General features: G+C 39.2%; 1 protein-coding gene across 1 annotated transcript; it reads right to left on the bottom strand.

The window, feature by feature from the left end:
* Positions 1-464: 464 nt before the first annotated feature.
* On the bottom strand, positions 465-8328 carry TAF13 (TATA-box binding protein associated factor 13). Its single transcript, XM_024742059.1, has 4 exons — positions 8253-8328; positions 7450-7528; positions 3559-3656; positions 465-1491 (listed from the first exon to the last, which is right to left on the bottom strand). The coding sequence occupies exons 1-4, from the start codon at positions 8277-8279 to the stop codon at positions 1321-1323; spliced, it is 375 nt and encodes a 124-aa protein (XP_024597827.1). The 5' UTR covers positions 8280-8328; the 3' UTR covers positions 465-1320.
* Between the last annotated feature and the right edge of the window lie 6417 nt (positions 8329-14745).

The following is a 14745-nucleotide window of genomic DNA, read 5'->3' as shown; positions in this document are numbered from 1 at the left end:
GGCCCGTGAGCCATGGCTCCCAAAAAAAAAAAAAAAAAAAAATAGTGATATTGATCTTTTGTTATTCCACTCTCAGTCTTGATTTCAGTTTAGACTAAAGTTGCTTTTTAACTGGTTTTTACTTTTTCAAATAAAAAGATCAGCCCAGCTATCTTGAATCTCATTACCAATTCAGAAGCATTACACGAATAACATGGAAAAAAAGTTTTTAGTGACATTAAGCAGCTAGAATTACATTGGGGAGAAAAGCTGATAAATCACATAGTCAAATTCAAGTATTAATCTTTTTAATTTTTCATAGTTTATTCCTTATATTGATAGGTTAAGAAAGTAAAGTAAAATTTTCCTAAGTACTGATTCATAATGTTTATAAGCAGCACATAAAACATTCAGTTTCACAAACAGTAATATCCAATGATCCCCTTAAATGCAATTTTAAATCCTTACTTTAAGCTAAGTGATGAAGCTTTAATTTGACCTGGGGAAATGAGTTCTCTTAAAACCTGACAAACAGTATAAGACCCAAAGATTTTTTTTTTTTTGCGGTACGCGGGCCTCTCACTGCTGTGGCCTCTACCGTGGCGGAGCACAGGCTCCGGACGGGCAGGCCCAGCGGCCACGGCTCACGGGCCCAGCTGCTCCGCGGCACGCAGAATCCTCCCGGACCGGGACACAAACCCGTGTCCCCCCCATCGGCAGGCGGACTCTCAACCACTGTGCCACCAGGGAAGCCCAGCCCAAAAGATTTTAAATCAAATAGGTCTTTCAACACAGAAGAATTCATAGGAAACTTTTAGTTTCTCAAAAAATCACTTGTTATCTAAAGAAAAGAGTATTAAAACAAATTATCTTAAGACAAACACTCTTAAAAAGGCTGTATTTTCTATCATTTTCTCCTTAAAAGAAACACAAACCAGTTCACTATCTTTTAATAACTTAGACTACTGTAATCTAAAAACTTTAGAAACATCAAACACATGTCTTAGCTATCAAAGGTACCATTGAGATTTCACATATTAAACAGCCACAGTAAAGCCTACAATGGCACGAAATCAGAAGGAACTGAATGGTTTGCAAGGTACTTTGACTTACATGTGGTCATTAAAATCCAGTAAGTAATTCAAAGTATAGTAATATAACGGCAGGCAATTAAAGGCTCAAATATCACTCTAAAATTGAAGACATGAATAAAGACTGAAAACGTTGTGGTTCTCTATCTTTCATTCACATGGCTAGATATCAGAACCTTACTGTGGAAAATATAGTTATTAAATATGGTTTCCCCAGAAAATAATGAACCTTCAGAAAGTACCAAAGGTGTCAAGATCCATAGTTTGCTTCATCAAATGCTTTTCTAGCTCGTTTCAATTCTTCATTCATAGTAAGCAAGTCTTTAACCCTAGCAAACTTTCTTGGGTCCTTTCGAATCAAGAAGACGATATCTTCAACTTGTACCCGACCTTGTCTTCCAATTGACATTGCCTTGTGAGTCTATTACAAAAAAACATATTAAATTCAATTAATTTTTTAAAAATCTAACATTTTATTCTTTTAACTTGTGTCTATTTAATGCTGGTGAGTTTGAAACTTTCTCTTCTAATTATTATAGCTAGTCACTTATGAATTGTCTTTCTATTAATGTCCTTTGTCCACTTTCTACCGTTATTAGCAATGTTTCAATGCTTTATAGACATTTTAATATTAAGGACATTAAAACTATCAAATTCATTGATTTAAAAAAAAATTTTCTTTTACATCTTTATTGGAGTGTAATTGCTTTACAATGTTGTGTTAGTTTCTGCTGTTTAACAAAGTGAATCAGCTATACGTATACATATACCCCCATATCCCCTCCCTCTTGCGTCTCCCTCCCACCCTCCCTATCCCACCCCTCTAGGTGGACACAAAGCACTGAGTTGATCTCCCTGTGTCATGCAGCTGCTTCCCACTAGCTATCTATTTTACATTTGGTAGTGTATATATGTCAATGCTACTCTCTCACTTCGTCCCAGCTTACCCTTCCCTGTCCCTCCCGTGTCCTCAAATCCATTCTCTACGTCTGCGTCTTTATTCCTATCCTGCCCCTAGGTTCATCAGAACCTTTTTTTTTTTAGATTCCATATATATGTGTTAGCATATGGTATTTGTTTTTCTCTTTCTGATTTACTTCACTCTGTATGACCGACTCTAGGTCAATCCACCTCACTACAAAGAACTCAATTTCATTTCTTTTTATGGCTGAGTAATATTCCATTGTATATATGTGCCACATCTTCTTTATCCATTTGCACTGATGTTTCTTTCTGTGTGTTTTGATATATGTAGTTTGTCTTCATTTGCATAAAATAATTTTATTTCTTTGTAACCACCACTTCATTTAAACTTTGTGTCCATTTCAGTAGCTGATAAATATTGGTGGGTTTCCTTAAAAGCAAATCTCATCCCCTACCATTACATATTCACACTGCAAAAACAAAAATTCATCACAGCATTATTTCTAATGACTGAAAAAGGGAAATTAAATATTTAATAAATTGAACAAATTTGAGCACACCTAGTCAATTAATATTGTGAAGCCATCAAAAATATTAATTATGCGGTGACACAGGGAAAATGTTGTAGACGTACCTAAGTGAAAAAGCAGGTTCTACGACTATATATACTGTATGATTTCAGTTTTATAAAGTTTAAAAATATGTGTAAAAAGACAAAAGAATATTCACCAAAATCTCAGCATTAGTTATCTCTAGGTAGAAGGATTACAGATTTTTATTTTTTCCCCTGCATTCTTTAATACTTTCTAAATTTAATCAATATTACTTTCATAAGCAGAAAAAGATTTTAAAAAATGCACTCTCTGACCCAGTAATTTTACTTCTATTATTCTTTATGAAGGAAATAATCCAAAACACAGGGTAAAAATTCATAAGAACTGAACACAAACAAACTCAGTATTCCCATCCCTGCAAACATATCCAGAGAAGGGGGAAATTTCATGAATATGGACATTCAAACTTATCTACTCAGTTAAAAATAATATGTAAATAATTTCAATAGGGAAATGGTTAAGTATATTAGAAAATAATTTGAATGAATTTTATGCAGCTACTAAAATAATTGTGATTAGAACATAGGAAATATGTATTAAAAACTCTGAGTAAAAAGAATGTTTACTATGATCAACTATGTAAAACACTGTATATCTTTACATAAATACTGGAAGAGGGAAATTTATGTTGGATGATGGGATTATGGGTAATATTTTACATTTTATTCAAGGATCTTATAATTATGTCCTTATAAATAAAATTCAGGAGGGGGTAGAATATATTGTGTGTGCATGTGTGTGTGAGTGTGTGTGTGTGTTTGTGTGTGTGTATACACCCACACACACTTATCTCTCTCTATCGTTAATGATAAATAGTAACTTCCACAAAACAGGCACTCAAATGGCACTCAAGCTTATTTCAAAGGATGCCATAGTTCTAGTCTTATCTAAAAGTTAGAATTTCAAATCTATTCCTTAATTAACTAAGACCAATTACATAAAAAACTTACCATTTCAGTGATGAACTCTATGACAAGGTCTTCAAGAATATCTACTGACTCAGTATAAGGATTCTGGTCATCCCCAAACCCATACATCATACACCGTACTGTAAAAAGAACAATCATTTTTGTTTAAACAAACTTGACCAATACTTTTTCAAATTAGAACTAAGCTATAGAAGATATTGGTATGAAAGTATATTTACATTGTATTTCTTGTCTCCAAGTATGGATTTTGGTGTAAAAGGTATTAACCACTAGCACATAACCAACTGTTCTTACCTAGCCTTCCCTAGGTAGGAACTCCCCTTCCCTCCCAGCTACTGAACCCTGATATCAATATTCCTTCCCTAATCTCTATTATCTACTCACCAACAACCCCAGAATACCTTTAAGTAGGAAACTTCGTAGCAGGAACAGGACGAGTAGCAATGGTTTAGCCTTTACTGGGAGTGTTTTCAGGGGGTGAGGGGGAGGTCTTGGAAAAAAGAAAGCAAAATCCTTTCTGATACTACCATAAGGAAGAGGACATGAGAGAAAGTGCTCCAATGACCTTCTTATAGGAAGAACATGTTAATCAAAAGGAGAAAGCAAAGGGCTTACTATATAGAATCTTGACATTTTATTCCCTGGATCAAAGCAACTGCCAGCAAAGCCCTTTTAGTCTTCATCTGAAGGAACCATAGAAAATGCAAAAGAGAAGAAAAGTCTACAGAGTAATGAAAATAACTGCTAATAGCTAAAACTTATATAGCCCTTACTACATGCTAGGCACTGTTGTAAGCGCATTTAATCCTCAGGACAACCCTCTGAAGTAGAAACTACTATTATCCCCATTCTACATAGATGAGAAAATTGAGGCATAGAGTTTAAGTGATTTACCCAAGGTCACACGGATAGTGAGATGGAACTTGAATTTGAACCCAGATGATCTGGCTCCAGAGTCTATACTCCTACCCACAACAGTATTACACTTCTTGGTAATTTAGGGCAGATGGGATCCATATGGATTCTTATGCTATAGCCTATAAACTCCCAATCAGTCCATGGACAAGTTTTGAGAGGTCCTGGAACCCTACTGAAATTATATGTAAAAATTTTATACCTTATTTGTGTGTGTATTTTTCTGGGAAGAAGAATCAACTCTTAGCAGATTCTCAAAGGGGTATACAAATACTAAGAAACTCTGTCATATGTTAGAAATGTTTTGTATCTTGATCTGACTGGTGGTTACAAGTATATGTATATATGGAAAATTCATCAAGCTGTTCAATGAAGACTAGTGCAATTTATTGTATTTAAGTTTTACATTTAAAAAAAAGGAACGGGGCTTCCCTGGTGGCGCAGTGGTTGGGAGTCCGCCTGCCGATGCAGGGGACACGGGTTCGTTCCCCAGTCCGGGAAGATCCCACATGCCGCGGAGTGGCTGGGCCTGTGAGCCATGGCCGCTGAGCCTGCGTGTCCGGAGCCTGTGCTCCACAATGGGAGAGGCCATAACAGTGAGAGGCCTGCGTACCGCAAAAAAAATAAATTAAATAAATAAATAAATAAATAAATGGAACGAACTCCTAGAACACTTCTAAAAGTAGGAATGAGTACGTCAAGAATAATTTCTATTTAGGAGAAGCAAAAGCAGGCAGAACTAAGAAGACAGTAGACCAGGCCTGCGGAAGAAAAGAAACAGGTGACCTAGAAGCCAGACTAGGATAGAGAAGTGCCCCTAGGGTTTATTCTGGCAAAAGCTTTTAGGTCCAGATACAGGAGGGAGAAAACAAACACAGGAGCCAATATTTTCTCCCCTCTGTGTTTTTTGGATTCTGAATTTTTTTTTTGCTTTTTTTTTTTTTGGTTTGTTTTTTTAGATAATTTCAGACTTAGAGAAGAGTTGCAAAAACAGCACAATGTTCCCGAATCCCTATATTCAGCTTCCCCTTATGTTAACATCTTACACAACCAAAGACACTTCTCAAAACTAAGAAATTAACACTGGTACAAATACAGAACTTATTCAGATTGTACCAGTTTTTCCACTAGTGTACCTTTTCTGTTTCAGGATCCCACAATATTTAGTTGTCATGCCTCCCTAGTTTCCTCTGTTCTGTGACAGTTCCTCAGACTTTCCTTGTCTTTTTTTTTTTTAATTTATATATTTATTTATTTATTTTTGGCTGTGTTGGGTTTTCGTTGCTGCGCACGGGCTTTCTCTAGTTGTGGTGAGTGGGGGTCACTGTTTGTTGCGGTGCACAGGCTTCTCACTGCAGTGGCTTCTCTTGTTGAGGAGCACGGGCTCTAGGCGTGCGGGCTTCAGTAGTTGTGGCTCGCGGGCTCTAGAGCGCAGGCTCAGTAGTTGTGGCGCACGGGCTTAGTCGATCTGCAGCATGTGGGTTCTTACCAAACCAGGGCTCAAACCCATGTCCCCTGCATTACCAGGTGGATTCTTAACCACTGCGCCACCAAGGAAGCCCTTCCTTGTCTTTTATAACCTTGACACTTCTGAAGAATACTGGTCAGTTATCTTGTAGAATGTCCCTCAATTTGGGTTTGCCTGATGTTTTCTCATGATTAGGTTGTGGTTATGAATTACTAGAAAGGGAATCACAGTGATGATGTACCTCTTAATGCGTCATATCAGGGGTATGTAATGTCAACATATATTACTGGTGATCTTATTGACTTTGATCACTTGGCTAAAGTAATGTCTGCCAGGATTCTCCACTGTAAACTTAATATTTTTCCTTAAATATTTTGAGGGAGATACCTTGTCATTAACATTCTGATGGGGAAAAATCATCAGTAGGGAAATATACTTCACTGGAAAAGCAAAATCATATTAGACAGGAAGTATGTGAACTGCATTTGGTTAAAGGGTCTGTAAAGACATAAACAAATAGAAGTGAATGCTTTGAAATTTTGTGTTATATTAGCAAAAATTTTTTTTTAAAAAGAAGGTCTAGGAGAACAGATCTTGGTCAGTAAGTCATAGGAAGATTCAGGTAAGACAAGGAAAAGGCTGTGAAGATTCCAAATTCTTGTCATCACTCTGGGATGCTCTGGTGTAGGAATCCCCTTCTTATGCCGACTTTGGTAAAACCACGTACAAATGGAGTAAATAACATCAGAGATGGAATAAGTAGTGGTAAACTTAAGGTGAGAAATTGAGATATAGGAAGGGATTTGAATGGCAAAAAAAAAAACCCCACATATTGACTCTGTAGTTTCAAGAGCATTTGGGAACTGCTTACATCGGAACCAGCATAAATGAATCAGGTGATGTGTCGCCTTATCAGGACTGGGAGATGGAGAGCACTTTCTCACAGTGCCTTAAAGGGGCTGACCTTGAACATCAGTAGTAGCAGCAGCTCTCCTTGCTGCTGCCACAAAAGGTCTACTGAGGGAACAGACTAGACAACCAAAACCTTATAATCTCTATGCCACTGGACTGCCTCACATTGTTCATCATCTTCCTGCCTTGTCCACTGCCTTAGTCCAAAGCCCCAACTTAATTCCTACCCTCAGCACCTGTTTCAGGATCCAAAAGAACCTTTGGCTTACAGTCAAAGGAGTCCCTGCTCCTACTGCTGAAAGGTAAGGGACAGGGGAGGTAATGGAGGTATGTTCTTAGGCCCTGAATTGAAACACTGATCACATCTCTTTACTTAAAAAAAAAAAAAAAAAGTATGGATGTGTGTGTATGTGTGTGTGTGTATACACACATATATATAAATACATAAATTGGGGTTAGGGTTATTACTATCTGTGATTCACAGGTTAAACAGAATTTATGCACAAGTCTGAGAATATTGTCCCTACAAGGAAGCACATTCAGAACAATAAATCTACTTTGAACCGACATACCCAGAAGTTTTTATCTATAAAAAATCATTGTCAAATACTACTTACATTCTTTAGAAAAAAGTCTCTTTCTTTTACCCTGTCCACCTTCTGCACCTCCTCCAATTTCTTCATTTTCTTCCTCAAACTAGAAGTTAAAATGTATATATGGATACGTCAAGCACTGCTTTTGACTTTTTAATAATTAACATTTTTTTCCATCTTCAACACTGATATCATGCCAGAAAGCCTAAATAAAGCAAGCAGCAAAAAACCATGAAACCTTAGCATTTTAGGGGACTTACAACTAATCCTATCCAACTTCAGACTCACACAGGAATGGCTTCTACAATGTCCACAACAACTGTACTGCCTCTCCTGGAGCAGTTCCAACGACCATACATTCTTTTTTTTAACCAACAAAGTTGGCCTATTTCTAGACAGTTTTACTATTAAAAGAGTTGATATTGAATAAAAGTAAGCAAAACTAGTATTTACTAAGCACTGCTTACACAGTGCTAAGAACTTTCCTCAAGTAAGACTTAAGCCTATTTTATGACATGAAAACCGAGGCTCAAAGTTAAATAACTTTGCTCACAGAGAACAAATACTAGCTTTGTCCTCTGATGATTCTCTAGGTGTTTCAAAGGGTGTCTGGCAAATATGGACCAAAAGCAAAGGGCAGGGGACCACCCTCCTTCTCTTCCTGCCCCCTGTCCTACGACAAATCGGAAGAAAAAGCCTAGCACGGGGTGAAGTCCCCGATTCTCTCGGCTGAATTCACTAAGGAAAACAAACCCGATTCTCGGCCTCCGCTACGGTGCCCGAGGGAGTGAATAAAAAAGTGGGCTGGAACAGAGGCGGTCACTCACCGCGGGGTCTTCTTCTTCATCTGCCATCCCGGCAGCCAGCCACCTCCAGGGCGCGCCCGCCTCCCATGGAGCGGGTTTTACTACTTCCGCGGCCTCACTTCCGGTGACGCGAGGAGGTGGGGCGGGGCCTAGTTGGAAACCCGCCTGCGGAAGTGGAGCGTGCGCGTCCCGCCCAGCGGTGAACCCACAGCAGTACTAAAGGAGGGAAGGGTGACGTCTTGGCAAGAAGGAATTAAAAATTAGCAACGAAAAGGAAATCACTGGGTAGGTGCCGTGTATCTCGCTGTCTCCTTGAACTTGCTTCTGCGTATCAGATCACCGCTTCCTTATTCGGGACTGCGAAGCTTTGGATCATTGAGGGGCTAGCCAGGGGTGTAAACAATTTCAACAACTTAGAGTACCACTATGATTTATTGCCAAGCTTATTCGTTATTGGGGATATTGTACTTCGCTACCAGTTCTCAAGGGAATGTTATCTCCCCTTAGACTGAGGATTTAATTTTTGTGGTTTTGTTTGTTGTTTTTTTAATCAGAACAGTGCTTGGGAAAACCAGGGACGTTAGAAGGCTAAAGCTAGGGATTATAAGGTGTTCTGCAATGCAAGAGATGATGTCACCAGGGAAAGATTGTTCCACAATACACTATTTCTGAATGTCCTGCTAAACATTCCTGTGAGTGAAAAATCTGTTCATAATTAGCTGGGCCTAGAACATAACTTTGTTAACATAAACACGAAGCATTTTCCTATGCTTTTAAGGTACATTGAATTTTCTAGGAACGCAACTGTGAGATAGTAGAAAGTATATGTATTGGTCTCTGCTCACCCACCCCACCCCTCTTCCTGGCACAGAGCTCCTAAAACCCTTGTAATTTGCTAAGTGATAAGAACACTAGGGCGTCTTTTGTTCTAATGAGGCAACTCTGGGTGGGCTCCTGGATGGCTCCTGGCTGGGTCACCAGAAAAACCAAGCCATGATTAGAAGCTTGGAATTTTCAGCCCTCTCCAGAGCGGGGAGAGGAACTACAAATGGAGTTGGTAATTAATCATGCCTATACAAGGCATAACAATTGCCTTGTATTGCCTACTAATTCCAATAGTAGGAGGTTCAGAGAGCATTCAGGTTGGGGGGTACATCCACTTACCTGGAGGGTGATGCACCCCCAACTTCATGGAGGCAGAAGCTCTGTGCTCAGGATCCTCTCAGACCTTGCCCTATGTGTCTCTTCATCTGTATCCTTTACCATACCCTTTAATAAACTGGTAAACGTGTTCCCCTGCGTTTTGTGACTTGTTCTAGGAAATAACCAAATCCAAGGAGGAGGAGGTCATGGAAACCTCTGAATTTTAGCCAAGTCAGACAGAAGTTGTGGGTAACCTGGGGACCTACTACTTTCGATTGGCATCTAAAGTTGGGAGCAGTCTTGCGGGACTGAGCCTTTGATCAGTGGGATCTAACACTATCTCCAGGTAAATAGCGTCAGTATTGAGTTAAATTGCAGGACACCCAGCTGGTGTCACAGAATTGTTTGGTGTGGAGGGGGGAGGGGGAACCCACATATTTGGTCATGAGAAGTGTCATAAGTGAAGCGTTCAGTGTAAAAGTAAAGGAGAAAGATGCACGGGAAGGAAAAAGCTGAGAGTTTTCCCCCAAACAGTAACTACCCTGAAATTGGGGAGAGATAGTTCTTTGTTTTATTTGCAACTTATCAAGAGCTGTGAAACATTTCAGGAAACAATGTCATGAAAGGCTGTATCAGTTGTAATAGTTTGGATAGCCAAAACTCACTGGAATCAGTCTGCATTTTAGCTCCTGCATTCATGGTGCAAGCATATACATATGCTTGCATATACATATAGGTGCAAGCATCTGAAATCATTATACCCGCTAGTGTAGTCATACCTGAGCATTTACATATTGAAACACATATTATTATAATTTACTGTCTTTATTTTACTTTACATTATAGTTAGGACATTATATTTTATAGTTACGTGGGTAGTTAGGTTAGTTATTTTTACTGTGAAACAAATTATCCCAAAACTTAGTGGTTTAAAACAATGAACATTTATCACACAGTTTCTGTGAGGAATCTGGGCACAGTTTAGCTGGATGCCTCTGGCTCAAGGTCCCTTATGTTGCAGTCAGGGTGTTGGTTGGGCCTCAGTCTGATCTGAAGTATTGATGGGGAAGGATCTGCTTCCAAAATCACTCACGTTATTGTCAGCAGGATTCAGCTACTTCAGGTTACATTAAGGGCCTCAGTTCTTCACTGGCTATTGTCAGAGGCCTCCCTCCATTCCTTGCCATGTCAACTTCCTAGGGCAGCTGGCTTCTCTCAGAGCAGGTGAGGGAGAGAACCAGGAAGAACACCCAAGAACACAGTTTTTTTGGTAACCTAACCTTGGAAGTGACATCCCATCATTTTTGCCCTATGCTATTCACTAGAAATCAATAAATGCAGCCCACCCTCAAGAGGAGGGGATTACACAAGGATGAGAATACCAGGAGGCAGACATCACTGGGGGCTTTCTGAGAGGCTGCCTACCGTAGTAGGTTATATTATTTGTGAATTTCATTTCAGAATAATAAAGGAGACATATTTGTTATTTAAGGAGGTTTGTTGGGTCTGAAAGGGTTGAGAACTGCTATGTTAGGTAGTAATGAAACACTGGTCTTGTCCAGGGAATCAGGTATAAAATATTCACAGTGTCCATTAGCAGGGGAATGGATAGGTAAAATGTGCTGGATGTACACCAAGGTGTACTATACAACAATCAGAAGCAATAGACTAGCAACATGGATAGAGCTTAGAAACAGAGCGCTAAATTTAAAAAGTAAGAAATATGAGATCTGTAACAAAAGACCATTTATGTATATTAAACACATAGACACACAAAAAATACATATTTTACAGGAACATATAAAAAAGGCATAGACATCAAATACATTAGGAAAGTTACAGGGTAGGAGACATAAGAATAGGGATAAAGAGAATGCATAAGATACATAACAGGGCTTCCCTGGTGGCGCAGTGGTTGAGAGTCCGCCTGCCGATGCAGGGCACACGGGTTCGTGTACAAAAAAAAAAAAAAAAAAAAAAAAAAAAGATACATAACAAGTGAAGGACTTGGGAAGGGTCAGTTACAATAGTATGGCATGAACTGTGGAGTGTGAATAATTCAACATTCTGAGCCTGAGATCCAAAATGTAAAGGAAAAAGAAATCAGTGTTGTGAGCAGAGCAGAAATAAAGCCCAGAGAGTGAAAAGTCACGGTGTGCTTCTAGAGGATGTTTCAGGTGGGTTTCCAGAGTCAAGTTTGTTGGGTGGAGATGCAGAAAATGAGGCTGGAATGAAACTGGAGTTTGAGTTTGTGAAAGGCCTTGAATATTCTCTTCAGAGACTGAACTTCATTCAAAGTGCAGAGTGCCTGGGAGGTCTTTAAGCAGAAGAGTCACATGACCCATCTTTAAAATAAAAAATCACTTCAGCAGGGAGACCACCTAGGATGAGAGCTGATTAGAACATGAATTAAGACGAAGGAATTTTAGGAGCAGAAATCACAGGACTTTGTGTCTGAATGAATCTGAGAGCTATGGAGAGAGAGGTTTATATCCAGATGGAACGCTATTAATATGAATTGGAAAGTAAAATGGAAAAGCAACTGGGGAGGGAAGGAAATGAGTTCAGTCTGAGTGTGAGAGGCTAGAGGTGTCCTGTAGACAGATGGAGGTGCAGGTCTGGAAATCCAGAGAAATCAGGACTAGAGAAAATGGCATGGGAGACATCAACGCGGGGGCAATAGTTTAAACGCTGCACAGAAACAAAAGTGAGAGAAGGGAGGCAACGGGCAGATCCTCAGAAACAGTACATCATGGGACAGAGAGAGAAGAAATGGTCCAAGAAGCAGAAAAAGATAAAAGAAGAAAAATGAAGAGGAAGTGAGGGAGGAGGAAGGGAAGAATATACAGTTGACTCTTGAACAACATAGGTTTGAACTGTGTAGGTCCACTTATATATGGATTTTTCTCAATAAATACCTACTACAATAAGTTACTTTTCAGCTTTCAATTATTCATGCAACAAATATTTATCAAGCACTTACTATGGGACTGTTGATAAAATGATAACATAAATACACAGTTCAGGGTTCATGAACCTTACAATGTAGCAGGGAGACATGAATAAAATAGATATTTTATGCTTTGGAAGATTATGATGGGGAAAGGGGACCCAAGAAGGTCAGAGAAGACTTCCTTGTGCAAATAACATTTGAGCTGAGACCTGAGAGATGAATGGAGTTAGGCAGTGAAAGAGGAAGGGGAAAGTGGGCTGTGCCCCAAACTTATACCATCTTCAAGCCTATGGTGACACTACTCCTTTCCCACTAGGATACCTTTCTTTTCTGTTGAAATGCTACATGCCTTTCAGGCCCAGCTACCATGTCTGCCCCTCCATCAAGCCTTCCCTGAGTGCTCCAGCTGAAAGCACTTTCTCTCTTACACTCCCACCAGCACTTACTTTTCATTTTCCTTCAACACTTCTTTCTAATGTATTTTCTGATTACTTATACACACAGCTTGTCTCGTACACTAAATCTTAAAACTTACTAAGAAAAGAGTCTGTTTCTTATTCACCTTTGAGCTCCCAAAGGCTAGCACATTCCTCAGACTCCCAGAACAAATATTTGTAGCATAAATTAATGCTTGTTTGACATCCCTTTTCAAATATGTTGTAATTCAATGAAGCTATTGTTGCAAGCTGTGCCTTCGGGACAGAACTTACTCTTTGGTTAAACCACAATCCCATAGTCACGGTCCCCATGACTGATTAGTGTTTGCCACAGGGACTGCAACAACCCTAACAAACGGGCAACTGTTCTTCACTGACAGGCGTTTGGCAACAACTGCCTGTCCTCCAGTGGAGGCTGAAATGAACTGAGGAAGGACTGTCTGAATTGAGTCCCCATGCAGTGGGGCTCTATTTATCCCTTGCATTTGGGCTGTGAGAGACAGTGACCCAGGCTTTGGCGTGAGGCTTTGGGGCTTTTCAGGACAACAGAAACACTAATGCTTGGAACAAAATCGTCAAAGATCAATATCAATGGACAGAATCCTAATTTGAGGCAGTGTGATAACAAGGGGAAGGGAGCTTTGAAGTCAGACAGACTAACTCTGTGATCTCACCCATGTGCCTTCTTTGAGCCTCAGATTTCTCACCAAAAAACCATTCTGCAAAACAGTTGTGAAGATCAAAGATAATGTCTTTACACATACAATGCCTGTGCTCTACTAAAATGTGTTTATTCATCTATCTTCCCCAATATAGTTTGTACCCTGAGGTCAGGGACTCGTTTTTTTGCCTCTACGCCTGCAAAATTTAGCAAAGTGTGTAAATATTTTTTAAACAAATGAACAACAACAGTGATAGCTAAGATTTATGGAGCACTTACTTCATGCCAGATATTGTTGTAAATAGTAATTTATTTAATCCTTCAACAATCCTACAAAGGAGCAACCATTATGACTCAATTTTACAGAAAGAAAGCAAAATATAATTTAAAAAAATATGAAATTCTTGGTATAACTAATTTTGAAATAAAAATCTGGTGAGAGTCACTTTAATCAATAAAAAAGGTAAAAAAAAAATTTTTTTTTTTGGCCACGGCACCCGGCTCCCCTCGCCCTTGGCGGTGAAAGCGCAGAGTCCTAACCACTGGACCGCCAGGGAATTCCTGGTAAAATACTTTTTGAAACCTGGAAATGAAAAAATACAGTGGAAGGACAAAGAAGGAAGGAAATAAATGTAAGAATGGGAAGAAAGAGTAGGAAGAAGAAAGAGAGATAGACACATGGAAAAATAAGAAACAGTAAGATACTGTGGACTATCACTGTCCTTTGAAATAATAAGTAGACAACTAATTACTCTTCCCAGTTCTTCAACTGTGCTATCTTTATTCTTAAACTCCGAGAGTGACAGGGGACAAAAGACTTATCTTTCAGAGCATGACACAATTGGAGTGGTTTCCATCCAGTGAAAAGACGAGGAGACAAAGTTATCTCCAAAAGAGGAGGGCATGAGCAAAATGTGAAAGCAAAGAGTACATTTGAAGAACACTGAACAGTGTTTTCGCAGCTGAAGCTTGAAGTCTGCCTATGGGAACAGTGAAAAATTCTGCTGGAAGGCCTTGAATAGCAGGGTAAGGAGTTAAACATATGTTCAGCAGACAGTCGCTGCTGTTAAAGGAAAAAGCAATTGTGGTCTGGAGCAAAATGTTTTAGTTCTGAGTTCAGAAGACCAGAATTATTGTTCAAGTCTGATACTGGTTAGTCCTTACTCTAAACCTTAGATTACCTCTAAAATAGGGGTGATAAGGCAGTTGTAAGGATTAAATAAGATATTATGACAAGGTGTGTTCACTTTACAAAGTAAAAATGTTATAGAAAAGTAAGTTTTCACTGGACTTCCCCGGTGGCGCAGTGGTTAAGAATCC

The sequence above is a fragment of the Neophocaena asiaeorientalis genome, unplaced genomic scaffold (genome assembly GCF_003031525.2).
Source record: "Neophocaena asiaeorientalis asiaeorientalis breed wild unplaced genomic scaffold, Neophocaena_asiaeorientalis_V1.1 scaffold35, whole genome shotgun sequence".
Lineage (NCBI taxonomy): Eukaryota > Metazoa > Chordata > Mammalia > Artiodactyla > Phocoenidae > Neophocaena > Neophocaena asiaeorientalis.
The sequence above is the reverse complement of the archived record's forward strand: the minus strand, read 5'-3'. Positions and strand labels throughout refer to the sequence as shown.

Excerpts from the sequence above, each read along its gene's own strand:
- TAF13 (XM_024742059.1), bottom strand. The coding sequence starts at position 8,279 with ATGGCAGATGAAGAAGAAGACCCCGCG. Across the intron at positions 3,657-7,449 it reads GAGACTTTTTTCTAAAGAAT|TACGGTGTATGATGTATGGG; the intron begins GTAAGTAGTATT and ends TTCTTTTTACAG. Across the intron at positions 1,492-3,558 it reads TAGAGTTCATCACTGAAATG|ACTCACAAGGCAATGTCAAT; the intron begins GTAAGTTTTTTA and ends TTTTTGTAATAG.